Below are 12343 nucleotides of genomic sequence, written 5' to 3' on the forward strand. Positions count from 1 at the left end.
TGGCACTACTTGTGAAAGGGTAGGCTGCCTTTCTGAGCAACATTCTCGTGTTGCATCATCCACGCACTTCAGGACCGACGTCACTGCTGTCATCAGACGCCATTCAGCTGAACCAAAGTCCTCCAACGAGTCCTGTTCTGATAGGTCCAAGGAAATTGGCCGACGAAGCTTCAAGAGGCGGGAAAGCATTTCATACTCGCTATTCCATCTTGTTGGGACGTCTCGGACAACTTCCAGGGGCTCCATTCCCATGCTTTCCTGTACACCTCTGAGGCGACTTCTGGCCAGGGAGCTGCGCTTGTAGTGTCCTACAATCGTTCGAGCCTTGGCACACAGCTGTTCGAAATTTGGGGTGTCCCTCTTCGCGCTGTGGATGCACAGCTGCAAAGTGTGCGCGAAGCATTGTATGCTTGTCCATCCTGTTTGGGAGGCCGCGCCCAGAAAGTTTCTCGCGTTGTCAGTGACAATGAAAACGGGGCAGTCTTGAGGTAGTCCCCATTCCTCAGCCAAATCAAGGAGGACGCGCTTCAAGTTTCCGGATGTGTGGCCCTCGGGCATGTGCCGGCATGCTAGGTGGTAATTTCGAGGCCAGAATTCCTCATCGAGCAGGTGGCACGTAAACGAGACGTAGCTGTCTCCAGGCCTCGACGTCCACCCGTCGGTCGTCACGGAGTAGCATGGGGTGCCATGGCTGCAGTGACTGTGGAGCTCACTTTGGATTCGTTCCCTCTCCTTGGCATAGAGCTCCGGCACAACGCTCCGAGAAAATGTTGTCCTCGATGGGACTTTATACTCGGGCACTGTAGCGTGCATCAAAGACAAAAAGCCTGGCTCCTCCACGATTGAATATGGATGCAAACCAGCGGCGACAAACTGCGCAACATTCTTGGTTAGCAATTTAGCACGCGGAGCGTCACCTTTCAAGGTCGTCTTGAAGAAGCTGGAGCTTGCTGCACTTGCGTCGGTCGCCTTTGTGCCCGTCGTCTTTTTCGGGCCCGTCGCTTTTTTTGCCCCTTCAGCAGCACGGAGCTTCTCGAAGTTCTTGAATGCATTTGGGTAACGCTTTAGGTGATTGACTAGGGTGGCGGTAGTCCCTGTAGGCGTTTTGAGACGCATCTTGCATGTGCGGCACGTTGCGTCACTGGCCCCGCGATCGAAGAAATCCCAAATGGAACTCCGTAACGCCCGCGGCGCCGACTCATCCATGGTTCGCCCGTTCAGCCGAGGGCGAAGTCGATCAGAAATGACAGCGAAGGCGTAACCAGAACTCTTAACATCGACCTCAGCAGCAACAGAAATACATGCCGTTCACCGACCACATCAGCAGCGGTGCAGCTGTCTCAACTAGAGTGAACTAGAATAAGGGAGTGTCCCGAGCGGCGGCGCCGAGCCGCTCCGGTTGGCGTCGACACCGCGAGGTGGCGCGACTGCGCCTTTTTGCAGCTGGTCTGGCGCAGTGAGACTACGTGTCTGGCCTTGCACTATCATGTTCTCCCTTTCTCTTTCGGCTTTCAAAGGCATTCAGAAGCTAAGCAAGATTCTAAACGGCCAAGTGTAATTTTCGCTTTACTTACTGCTGCTCCAGGTCGAGCACAAGACCTGTGACCTCGATGTGGTGAGCCGTTCTGGTTGCAGGCACTTTAGTTCCGCTATCCACGATTTTGATTCACCCCGAGCTTTATATCTGGCGCGGGTGCTTCTGAATGTCAATGAACTGTCACCTGTGTTCTCCGCAACCCGCCGAATACTGCCTGACGATTGACAGTTAACTACTTTTTGCGAACTGGCAGGTGTTCAGCATGGACTGTTAGTCCCTGCAGAGGGCGGAGCATCGCGGTTCTAAAAACGTCATTGCTCGTATACGTGGGTCTTGAAATGAACTTTTTTATTAATTGGTCTGTGATAATGAAAATCACTGTGCATATGTGTTTTGACTTCCTCATTTCAAATATGTAATTAGGTTTCAAGTGGTATAATTATTTTTTGAGTTATAAAGAAAACACTGGAGCCTAATTAAGTCATTTCTTACGGGCCTTTAAGGAACTTTTTATTCAATTTTTTTTTTTAATAAATGGTATGGATGTGTAGCTTAAGACCTGCCATGCATGCTGAAGCTATTTATATTCCTGTAAAGATAGTTGATTGGATAGAATTAGTCTAATTATGCCAAGTACAGTTTTCAGAAAACTTAATGAGCTCATAACATTTATTTGGGGCAAAATGAGCCAATTAAAATAGCATCAGCATGCAGTTCATTTTATCCCGAATTCAACGGTATAACATTTGTAGAAATCCTTTGAAAAAAACTACCTCAAAACCCCTGTAAGGCTAGGCACATATGCAAAAAAAAGGGAAGCTGAGAAAATCGCAGTTGAAGTTTTACTACAAGTGACAGATTTATCTATTGAGCATATGAAAAAAAGAAAGGTGCTAGAATGTAGCTCGCTTTTCACTCAACCCGAGCATACCAAGTTTGCTGAAATCAGTTGATGGGAAAATTATGAAATCCTCTGTCTACAGATGGCACTTGGCAGAAAAACTGAACAAAAGCAAAGCCAGAACGTTGCTTCAATTTTTATGCTGTTGGCAGCGCGCCGTCACTCTTCGGCGACTAGGGCTGAGGTCCCGATCGTGCACCACAGTTGTAAAAGTTTATTTTGTTATGTTACTGCTTAATTTGTAGCAATCAAATGGGATTGGCATCGCGTGAAATGAGTTGCATCGAAGGGGCTGGTAACGGAATGCCCGCCACTGTTCTGTGACAGGCATGCGCTTGGCTGGGTGGGATAACCACGTTTTCGGTTTAATCTACTCGTATATCACGTCACCAACGCACATTGTGCACAGTGCGAACATTTATAATTCTCAAATCGCTCATCTATATGGTAACCTGCCGACGAGGAAGCGCGCGCCGGAGTGCGGGCCGATCCGCCGCGGCATCGTTGATAACAGAATGAACATACTTCCCTTGCGACGTCGGCATGCGGCATCCTCCACTTTATCATTTCTTTTCTTTCTATTTGCTGCTGATCGAAAGATAGATGCACCTTAGTGCCCCCGCAGGCGTAATCGTATCGCTACGCTATCATCTCGGCAGCCCGCGTGGGCGTTAAGCCTACCTCTGTCTCGGCGCCGTTCTTGCGATAAGTCGTCGTCACACGAGCAGAAAATCGTATTTCGGGCGCTTTTAATAATGCTTGTTCTTCCTTTCGCTTATCGATAGATATATTTACTTTATTTTTACGCCATGCGGGGCTTTTGCCGGTCCTCACATAGACGAATACATGAGCCGCTGCACTGTGATTGAAGTGCCGAGCAGACGACCCACGGCGCCCAGCCAATGAGGTTGTGCCCTGCAGTCACGTGCAGTCAGTAGCCAATTAGGCGGCGCGTTCCGTCTCTTTTCTACCCCGGTTTTACTCGCAGCCAACAGACAAAACGGAGTGGTTCTGGCGGGGAATTGAAAACGAAAAGACGCGCTTTCGAATGAGACCAAGATGGACGCCGTGGCGCATGTAGAACCCGTGGGGCGAGTCGTCGAAAAAATGCTATTTTCGCGTCGAATCTTGGCCGATTTTAGCGGGCGTCGGTGCTATAAATTGATATTATGGCTCAAATACGTACTCCTGGGTCTGGATATTTTGCTAACCGGTAGAAAAATAGCTCTACTTTCCGAAAATGGCGATTTCTAAAAATCGATTTTTTGGCCAAATTTCGGGATTCCAAGACCCGCGTCTCCCCTTAAGAGCGACAATTTTTTTAGCCGAGGTGTTGCAGTAAACTCTGATGTATTATTCAGCGCATAAGCACGTTGACCCCCCTCACCCCCAATCTCCTAAAAGGAAGATTAGACCCGCCGCATAGCACCAAAACGAAACTGCTGCTTGCTTGCCAATATGGTATGGAGTCTTTACTATTTTTCAAAGATCAAGGGTGCTATCAGGCGAAAGGCAAATTATTTTGTAGTTATTTCTTGTTATAATTACTATAAAAAAAGAACAGTAACTAATGTTAACACTTCCATGCAATGCTACATGTTAAGCAAAGTTGTGTACAGCTATATAATGACCCAGCTTCACCTTTTTCAAACCCGATTACAATTTTTATAATATACATACAGTGAACGAGATAGAACAGATTACCTTTCAGTGTGCTGTCATGTTTATTTCGCAATTTGGTCCAGTACTACGGGCATTTACCTAGTTTAGCATACTTTGCAGATTGCCGTCTTTTTGCATTGCTTCTGTTGATGCTTTTGATGTAGAAGTGAATGCGGGTCGTGAGGTAAAACGCACCTCTGCCGCAACAGCCTTACAATGATCACTGCACCCAAGTTCCCACTGCTGCTTAGCCTTCACCACACTCAAAATGTCAAGGATGCTATCCCAATGAAGCTCAAGAACACTGAAGAATTCAGTGAACGTGTTCTCCGTGTTCTGGCCTTTGTGTACAGGCCGTTCTGCACAAACCGGTGCAGAACGGCCTGTACACAAAGTGGAGCTCGCACACTGCAGCTGACGATTCTGTGAGGGGCTTGTCCTAATAGTTACAAATACGTTTGCCCATTCAGTCAGGATGCATCTGTTATTTCCCACACAATTCGACGCACAATGTAAATTCTGTACTCAACCAGGCACTCTATGGCACATAATATGGGAGTGCATCAAGAACCCAGACCTCCCACCTCCTTTTACTTCCCCTACTCCTGAGCAGTGGGACAATACTGCGTTCCAGCTCCCTTTCTCAAGATCAACTTCTGCTGGCCGAGAGGGCCAGTCGAGCCGGGACGGCACATGGTTACCTGAAATGAGGAACCACCCCACCTAAAAGCTCGATAAAAAAAAGCTTTGTCTCTCTCTCTCCTGCCGGCGCAAATTGCACTTCCACTTTTTTCGAACCTCTTCGTCTCTTGGGGCAGCGAACAAATACGCCTTTGGAGCGCCCTGATAGCCGGCGTGACAGCCTGGTCAAAACAGTGCGCATCAGTTCTTTTCGCCATCTTCCTCACATGCTGGTCCTTGACGAAATGCACTCTCTCACTGTTTTAAAAAACACGTCAGAACCTCCGCACCGATTCCACCGAACGCACGTGCACCCACCGCCTTCCAAGTTCTACGTTTCGTCCGGTCTGAGGGCTGCGGCGACAGCGCGGGCGCGGCTGACCGGCTGCGAGATCGTGCACGAGCGCCCCTAGCCACCCTGGCGGTGGTCGACGGCGCGCGGCACGCCGAAAGCAACGCCGTCTCCGCCCGCTCGGGCCACTCCCCTATTCTAGTTCACTCTAGTCTCAACACAAAAAAAAATGGCTGAAAGAAAATTGCGAGCACAGCGTTGCCTGACCGAAAACCGTCTGTGGCTGATATCAGCCATATTAAGTGGTTTAAAACGGTTTTTGCGAGTTTTTTATAAACGATTCCCGATGTCAAAAAGTCGACGCTGATCAGACGCTGATGTAATGGTCATCACGCGATATTCTAGCAAAAAAATAAAAATAACCCCATGCACGTTTCTTTCTTAAAAAAAACTTATTTTAGTAGCTTTGCAACACATGTTGGCAACATGTGCACACGCGCTTCCAAATCTGAATAAATTACGAGTAATAACCAAACTATGGTGGCAAGCAAACTGTAGTCGAAGCGGTAATAATAATAATACGTGGATTTTACGTCCCAAAACCACGATGTGATTATGAGAGGCGCCGGAGTGGGGGGGCTCGGGTAATTAGTGACAACCGAGCGCGCACACTTTATGGTGTGCAGTGGTTATTTGCCTCTTTTCAGAGTAATGGCTATTTGTCGTGGCCAGTACGATGCACGCTTCAAATGGAAATATATTTTGAAAGAGCACGTAATTTATGAAGGTACTGTCCGGCTTGATATCTATGAATCCGCCGAGGATGTCGAAACCATGTCGAAACCAAGGTTGGTCGAGACCAGTTCGGGAGGAGGTAAGTGTGATCCAGACTTCAAGTTGCAAGGCCCTTGCCGCGACCGTCACGATGAAATAGTACAGAAATCGGCGAAGTTTGTTCTTTCGTGAATAAAGACCGATTTTCTTTTCAACCGTAGCGTCGTGGCGTTCGCGATTTTTGCTCGTGAACAGACTTCGAAATACTTCGAAAATATTCGAATTTTTCGAATAGCCCTATTCGATTCGAAAGTCGAATCGAATAGGGTATTATTCGCTTCGATATTCGAAAGTTTCGAATATTCGCACAACCCTACTAGCTATGCCCCTGCTTTCTCTCCATTGCCGTGGAATGTTGCCCCCGAGTTGTCTGTCGCAATGAATGTGATGGGTTGAGGTGGCTGGTAGAAAGTACTGTGGATTGGGCCGTGCAGGCAGTTTCGTTTTTGCCGTGGTCTTGCCCTGACAACTTTGCTAGAGTAGCTAGTGTGGGTATTATGCGGAAAAAGCGCCACGCTGAGTGGAAATGTTCTATAACCAAATGAGCCTTGCAGGTTCATTGCCAACACAGTGAGCACGAAAACCCATTGACAGTGCTATATGCGGCCAATTGGCCTGTGAACTAGGGGTTGCAGGATCTATTTTTGCCGCTGAGCCAAACTCCGAAATGGTTAAGGCGGCCATTTTTGTGCAAACACCGCTTCAACGATGTTAAAAGGCCACAGTGGCAGCCGGTGGAAAGATGGACTGCCTAGAGCACTGCACGGGCCTGATTTTAAGGCCCGAGCCCGGCCTGAGTCCGCTTCGCGAAGACCAAGCCCGACCCAGGCCCGTAACACCTAGCCCGAGCCCGGTCCGGGCCCGGGCAATCATAAGTGAGCCTGGCCCGAGCCCGGGCCGGGCCCACCATCTCAAGCCCAGGCCCGGCCCGGCCCGGCAGTTAATTTTTTTGGCCTAGGGAGGGCCCGCGCGTGTGTGACCAGGCCCGGTGTTTGACGCTGAAAAAAGTTTATTATACTCCGGGCAATCAGACGGAGCATCTAGTCTGTACAAGCACGTCATGAACTGAAGCGCAAAAAATAAGGGTTTAAAAGTGCACGTCGCTGAGCTTTCACCGTCTGCAGTTCACGCCACATCGGCGTAATAATAGCTCGTATTCTTACATGAAAGACACCATCACCTTTGATGACCAGACTCTTGGCAACTTCACGTGGTTGTCTTGGCCACAAGTTGGTATTGCTTAAATTTTTTGATCCGCATTTGAATCATTGAGTATGTACGCGCGTTGAAATACTTCACCTGCGGTGGTTGTTAAGCGGTGGTGTTTCTGTGGCACGCGAGTTTGATTCCCAACCACGGCAGCCGCATTTTGATTGGTGCGACATATAAAACACACGTGTACATATATAGACATAGGTGCACAGCCCCAGGATGTCTGAATTAATTCCTTCCCCTCTTGGGCATTCCTTGTAATCGTATCTTTGGTATGTTGTACACCAAAATATAAAATCTTGATGCAGTATAAGAAATGTCATTATAATTGCAGTATAGTGACCATCAGACCTAGAAAAACGTGTTTTGAAAACAATGCATACAAATAACAGCATGAGGCGCGCAAAAATAAACCAAGAATATTCATTTTGATGTTCTTTTCTACACTTCACATCGGACCTATTAACTGCCGTGCCTATTAATTCAAGCCCGATAATCGACTTCGGGCGGCCCGGCCCCCCGGGCTTTCGGGCCGGCCCGGGCCCGTGCAGTGCTCTAGGACTGCCCGTCTATGGGCCACCAATGTCACTGCTTCACAGGTCGGATGTTTTTTGCAACACAATAACTTTTGTTAATTACAAAAACTAACAGCACCAAGACTCTCACAAATGGCTTTTGAAGAAGTGCTCGTGCCACTGAATTGGGCAGCAACCTCCTCCAGGGCAGAGGTGTTGTTACCTGGCGGCGTCGGCCGGGGTGTGGCCCCGGGCGTCGTGCACGGTGGGGTCTGCGCCGTAGACCAGCAGCAGCTCCACCTGGCATGCCTGGCCCCCGCGGGCCGCCACGTGCAGCGCCGTGCTCCCCTTCTCCTGCACGCCCAGGGTGGTGCCACTTCAACACTGTGGACTGCCCGTCCACAGGGTTGCAATCCACTTTCAATGCCTAGCACGCATTAACCCTTGCAGGGTCACACGTACGTCCTCTGCAAACACCTTCAAAAAGCACGCCTCTTGCTTGGCATGTGCTGCCACACTGCAGAAATAGGTCAAATTATTTTCTTGTGCCAATGGCTCTTTTTTTTTAGTAGGACTTGATTGCTGGCTAGTTGGTTCGTGATGTACGAAGGAATAAGTTTGCGCAAAAGACGAGGACGAATAGGCAAAAGGACAGGACGAGCGCTCGTCCTGTCCTCTCGCCTATTCGTCCTCGTCTTCGATGCAAACTTATTTCTTCTTTTTATTTTTATACCATTTACTTCAGCGGTGCGCCGGCTATCGCTTGCGCATCCGGTAACAAGGGGGCGCGCTGGGTATCGCCCACCGGGCGCCTCTCGCTTCTTGCGGCTCCCACAGACTAAGGGCGCCTGTGAAACTGATGAGGCTCTTTTCTCCTTTTTTTTTGTATTTTTTAGGAGCGGTTCGCCATCTACCATCGTGCATCTGGCCGCGCCCGCACGGGTGCTTCCCGCTTTTTGCGCCCATGAAACTGATGTCTATCTGATTTCGATTCACTCAAAAGGTGCGGCTTGTTACTCTCTCGTTTTTACTTAGAACTTTTCTTGTGTTACTCATGAATAAACCACATGTATGTAACAACACATGTATGTAACAACACAAATTATTTTTTTGTTACTTTATGGTCACCCTAGAAAAATTGCGATAATTTTTTCTCGAAACAGGTTCATCCGAAGAATTTAAATCAGAAATAACAAAAATCAACCCATTTGGCGAAAAAATTCGACCCTCAAAGGGTTATTTTTCCACTCGCAATGCCAAACTTCTGGCATGCATCACGTTCACATCCCACTGTGGTCTGGTTCCCCCAAGCACACCACATCTAGCATCACAACTCTGGAGGGGGTTCAACGCAGAGCAGTGCACTGAGCCACTTGGCCCGCCACTGGCAGGTCTTCACAATTTGTGCGCTTAGTTGAAACTAAGCCACGACACGATCTGTGCCTGGTAGAATGTGCCTTTAGTTTGCAATGTTAGTTTGCACCCTGAATCAAGCTTAGCAGAGTCCGCAAAGTCCAAGTAGCTCCACACAAGCACACATGCAACAATTCATTGACTCATAGGCTAGTAGAAAATCTAGGGCAGCAAATTAAAGACGGGAGATGAGTCACGAAAGTTAATGCAGACACTAGGGAACCTTCATTGATCCACAAGCGAGTTTGCAGACTGACCCTGATGCGATGGAGAGTCAAGCGAAACATTTATTGTAAAACGTATTATGTAACATTTATTGTCAAGTTGCGGGAAGCACTTTTTGCCCTGGGTGAACTAGCACAGTGGTCGGCAGCACGACCACAAATTTGCGATGACTGTTCTGCCCAAGGAATGCATCCACTTGGGGGACGCACGAGCGTTATTCAAGAAATAGTCATCTAAGCTGCTAAGAATGCTGAAAGTAGAAAAGTAAGCAGGCTACAACGACATTTCCCTCACCAACAGCTCTGTGGTAATGGCCGAGTACAATGCCCAATTGTTCAAATCCCCGGTAGCGCAAATGTTTCTTTTTTTTTCAAAGTTGAATTTTTTCAGTAATGTTTTCTATACTGAATTCCCCATTTTGCTCTGCAACCTTCACTGATCCACAAGCGAGTTTGCAGACTGACCCTGACGCGATGGAGAGTTCTCGTTGGCGTGGTGTTGCCATAAGCACTGGCTTTTTGCAGGCACAGTGCCGGATCGGCCGACTCTGGGCCTGCTGTGAGCACGCCTCTTACGACAGAGGCCAGGCAAGCTCCACAGGTGAAGCAGAGCGCCTCGCATGGGGGCGTCTGCGCCAACACCCAGGGCAGTCATCCACTGCCTCAGCTTCCAAGCCGTGCTGGCAGGCTTACCCGACTTATTTCACAGCCCACAACATGGTGTGGTATGCCGATTCCCGAGATCACAACGATAAGATTTTTTTTTTTTTTGTTGTTGTTAAGGACCCTCCTTCTCTCCTAAGGGACACTGAAGTGAATTTGTCAAACTTCGGTTTTTGGCCCAAGTAAACACTTTTCATTTTTTTTCAGGTCGATAAAATGGTATTTAATTTTTAAAGCCTGCAAGAAGAAAAAATAGCATGCGACGTTTGGGCCGGCCGCAACAACCAGCAGCACTGGTTGTTGCATTCGAATCGACATTCACATCGCATCTCGCATTGCATCGCATTCAAGATGCTGTCCAAGGTTGGTATTCAAACGAGTTTCGGTTTCGGGTCTGTGAAACAACATGCTTGACATCCGTCATTATAGTTCTCATTGTAACTGCGGAGATTACAGCACTTTTGTATAAAACTGATTTCATAATTTATTCCAATTTTTACACTTGATCCTGCGAAAAGTTTTGCAAAAAACTGTTGTACAGGGACAGCTAAACATGGTACAGTGGAAGCCCAATGCGACCGCACTAAAGTGTCGTATAACCAGGGTACACAGGTAAATGCCGGCCTCCCGCGACAAGTGGGCTAAGGACTTATTCGAACTGCTATATTTCGTACGTTCTCGCATAATTTGAAACACTTAGCTAAAATTTCCAGGTTCTAAAAAAAGGAAATGCCTGTTTCGAGCCCCCCCCCGGCCACAGCATCTGACGCACCCCACTTGACCCCCATGCCGTCCGGCGCTGAACCGGGCCACCAGCCCTGCGCCTGCCCACGCAGCTGAGCAAATTGGGGAAAGGCAAGAGTGTGAACTGCCAAGACCAAGTGAAAGGAACGACTGTACGGTGAAAGAAGGGCAGTAAAGAAAGGACCGGAGCGACAATGCAACTTGGAAAAATAAGGAGATAGCAGAGAGAGGAAAGCGGGTGCCGGGTTGCGTCAGCTTGATAGGAGCTTGGAATTCGCGTACCGCCAGTCACCTGCACTTTGACTTCTCGCGATTGGTGCGTTGGCGTTCTGCTGCCATGTGGAGCCGTGGAAATTTAGCTCCCGCCCGCTAGATACGCTTGCTTGCACCTCTTCAGCAAGTGCTGCAGACCCTGCTGCAGACCTTTGGCCAGGAGGAGGCAGCAAAGCGGTGTAAAAGATGAGACAGTCACAGGAAGCACAGCGTGCGCACCCGAGCGTCGTACCAGGCGGGGGACTTGAAATCGCCAGAGCGCTCAAATCCCCCACGAGATTCCTCATGTCCTCCCAAAAGGCACTGCTCGACTGACCGTCTCGAAGCATGTGTTTCCACGGAGTGGGGCATCCTTGGACTACGTGGCGGCTATTGGCGGCAAGTGAAGTAAGAACCTTTAGCACGCTTCACCAGAGAGGCTCAAAACGTGCTAAATTTACCAGAGAAATCCTCAGAGAGGCAGTGCCCGCCACAGCAGCAACTGAGCATGGAGCAAACTGTGACCATGAGCTTCACCGAGCGGCTGCCAGGATGTGTGCCCATCGTGGAGAAAAGGTCGCACCTCAAACTGGCACGTGCCAGCACCCTTGCTGCTGCTCCTTGAGAAAGTGTGCCACTCACGGGGTGCAGCTGCGAGGGCAGGGCTCCCTGGGCCAGCAGGCGCAGGCTCGTCTCCAGGTTGGCCGTGCGGACGCTGGCGTGCAGCTGCTGCAGGTCGGGTAGCCCATCGTCAGAGAGGGGGGAGAGTGGGGGGGGGGGGCTCACTCGCCTTGCTCAGGTCCTCCTGGCTGGGCTGCTCGCCCTCCTTGGCTGCCCGGTGCACAAACGCCAGGTTCTGGTGCTTGGCCCGGATGAACTCGGACTTCACGGGGCTGCGGCGGCACCAGGGGGCGGCAGGGTTGTCTCGCTCCCACACTTCCCAAACCCAAAGGGGCCGGGCAGTTGCCACTACCTCACGTATGTTTTCTTTAAATTCTCAGTTAGTATTTGTTTCTGGTTTGAGCTGACATAGGTGTCATTTTTTTCAAAAGAAAGCTTCCGTTTTTTTTTTTTTTTTTCATCTTGTACTGCATCTTCGTAACTTTTTTTCTCGCAAAGTACGCACATAAGGGGGCAAAAAACTTCCCATTCAGGCCTTACCTGACTTGCGCATGACTCAAAAAATGTGAGTGCACCCACACGTTCTCTGTTCACACTTGGCCACCCCACAGAGCCACAGGCCCAGGCTTTCAACCTTTGCCAGTCAGTGTGGGAGAAGGAATGACAATGCAGGAACCTTCTAGCATAGCACTACTTTGAGCTAACAGTTTCTTCTGGAAAGGCTGCCAGAATGAAGCAAAATCCAGGAAAAAAAAAAAAAATGACTGTTAGCCGGAACAACAGCGTAAATGA

The 12343-nt window shown here is 49.1% G+C and overlaps 1 protein-coding gene across 6 annotated transcripts in view; it reads right to left on the reverse strand.

Annotated features, from left to right (window-relative positions):
- Git (ARF GTPase-activating protein GIT1) overlaps positions 1-12343 on the reverse strand; it is a 340959-nt gene that overhangs the window by 312897 nt on the left and 15719 nt on the right. For all 6 annotated transcript variants that reach the window (XM_077695261.1, XM_077695259.1, XM_077695260.1 and 3 more), the window contains 3 exons: positions 11721-11823; positions 11573-11659; positions 7858-7988 (listed from right to left, as the gene is read on the reverse strand). In XM_077695261.1, the coding sequence (XP_077551387.1) occupies positions 7858-7988; positions 11573-11659; positions 11721-11823 (321 nt within the window). The remainder of the gene's footprint in view (positions 1-7857; positions 7989-11572; positions 11660-11720; positions 11824-12343) is intronic.

Source organism: Haemaphysalis longicornis, unplaced genomic scaffold, assembly GCF_048455015.1.
Source record: "Haemaphysalis longicornis isolate Haplotype H1 unplaced genomic scaffold, Haemaphysalis longicornis Haplotype H1 scaffold_14, whole genome shotgun sequence".
NCBI lineage: Eukaryota > Metazoa > Arthropoda > Arachnida > Ixodida > Ixodidae > Haemaphysalis > Haemaphysalis longicornis.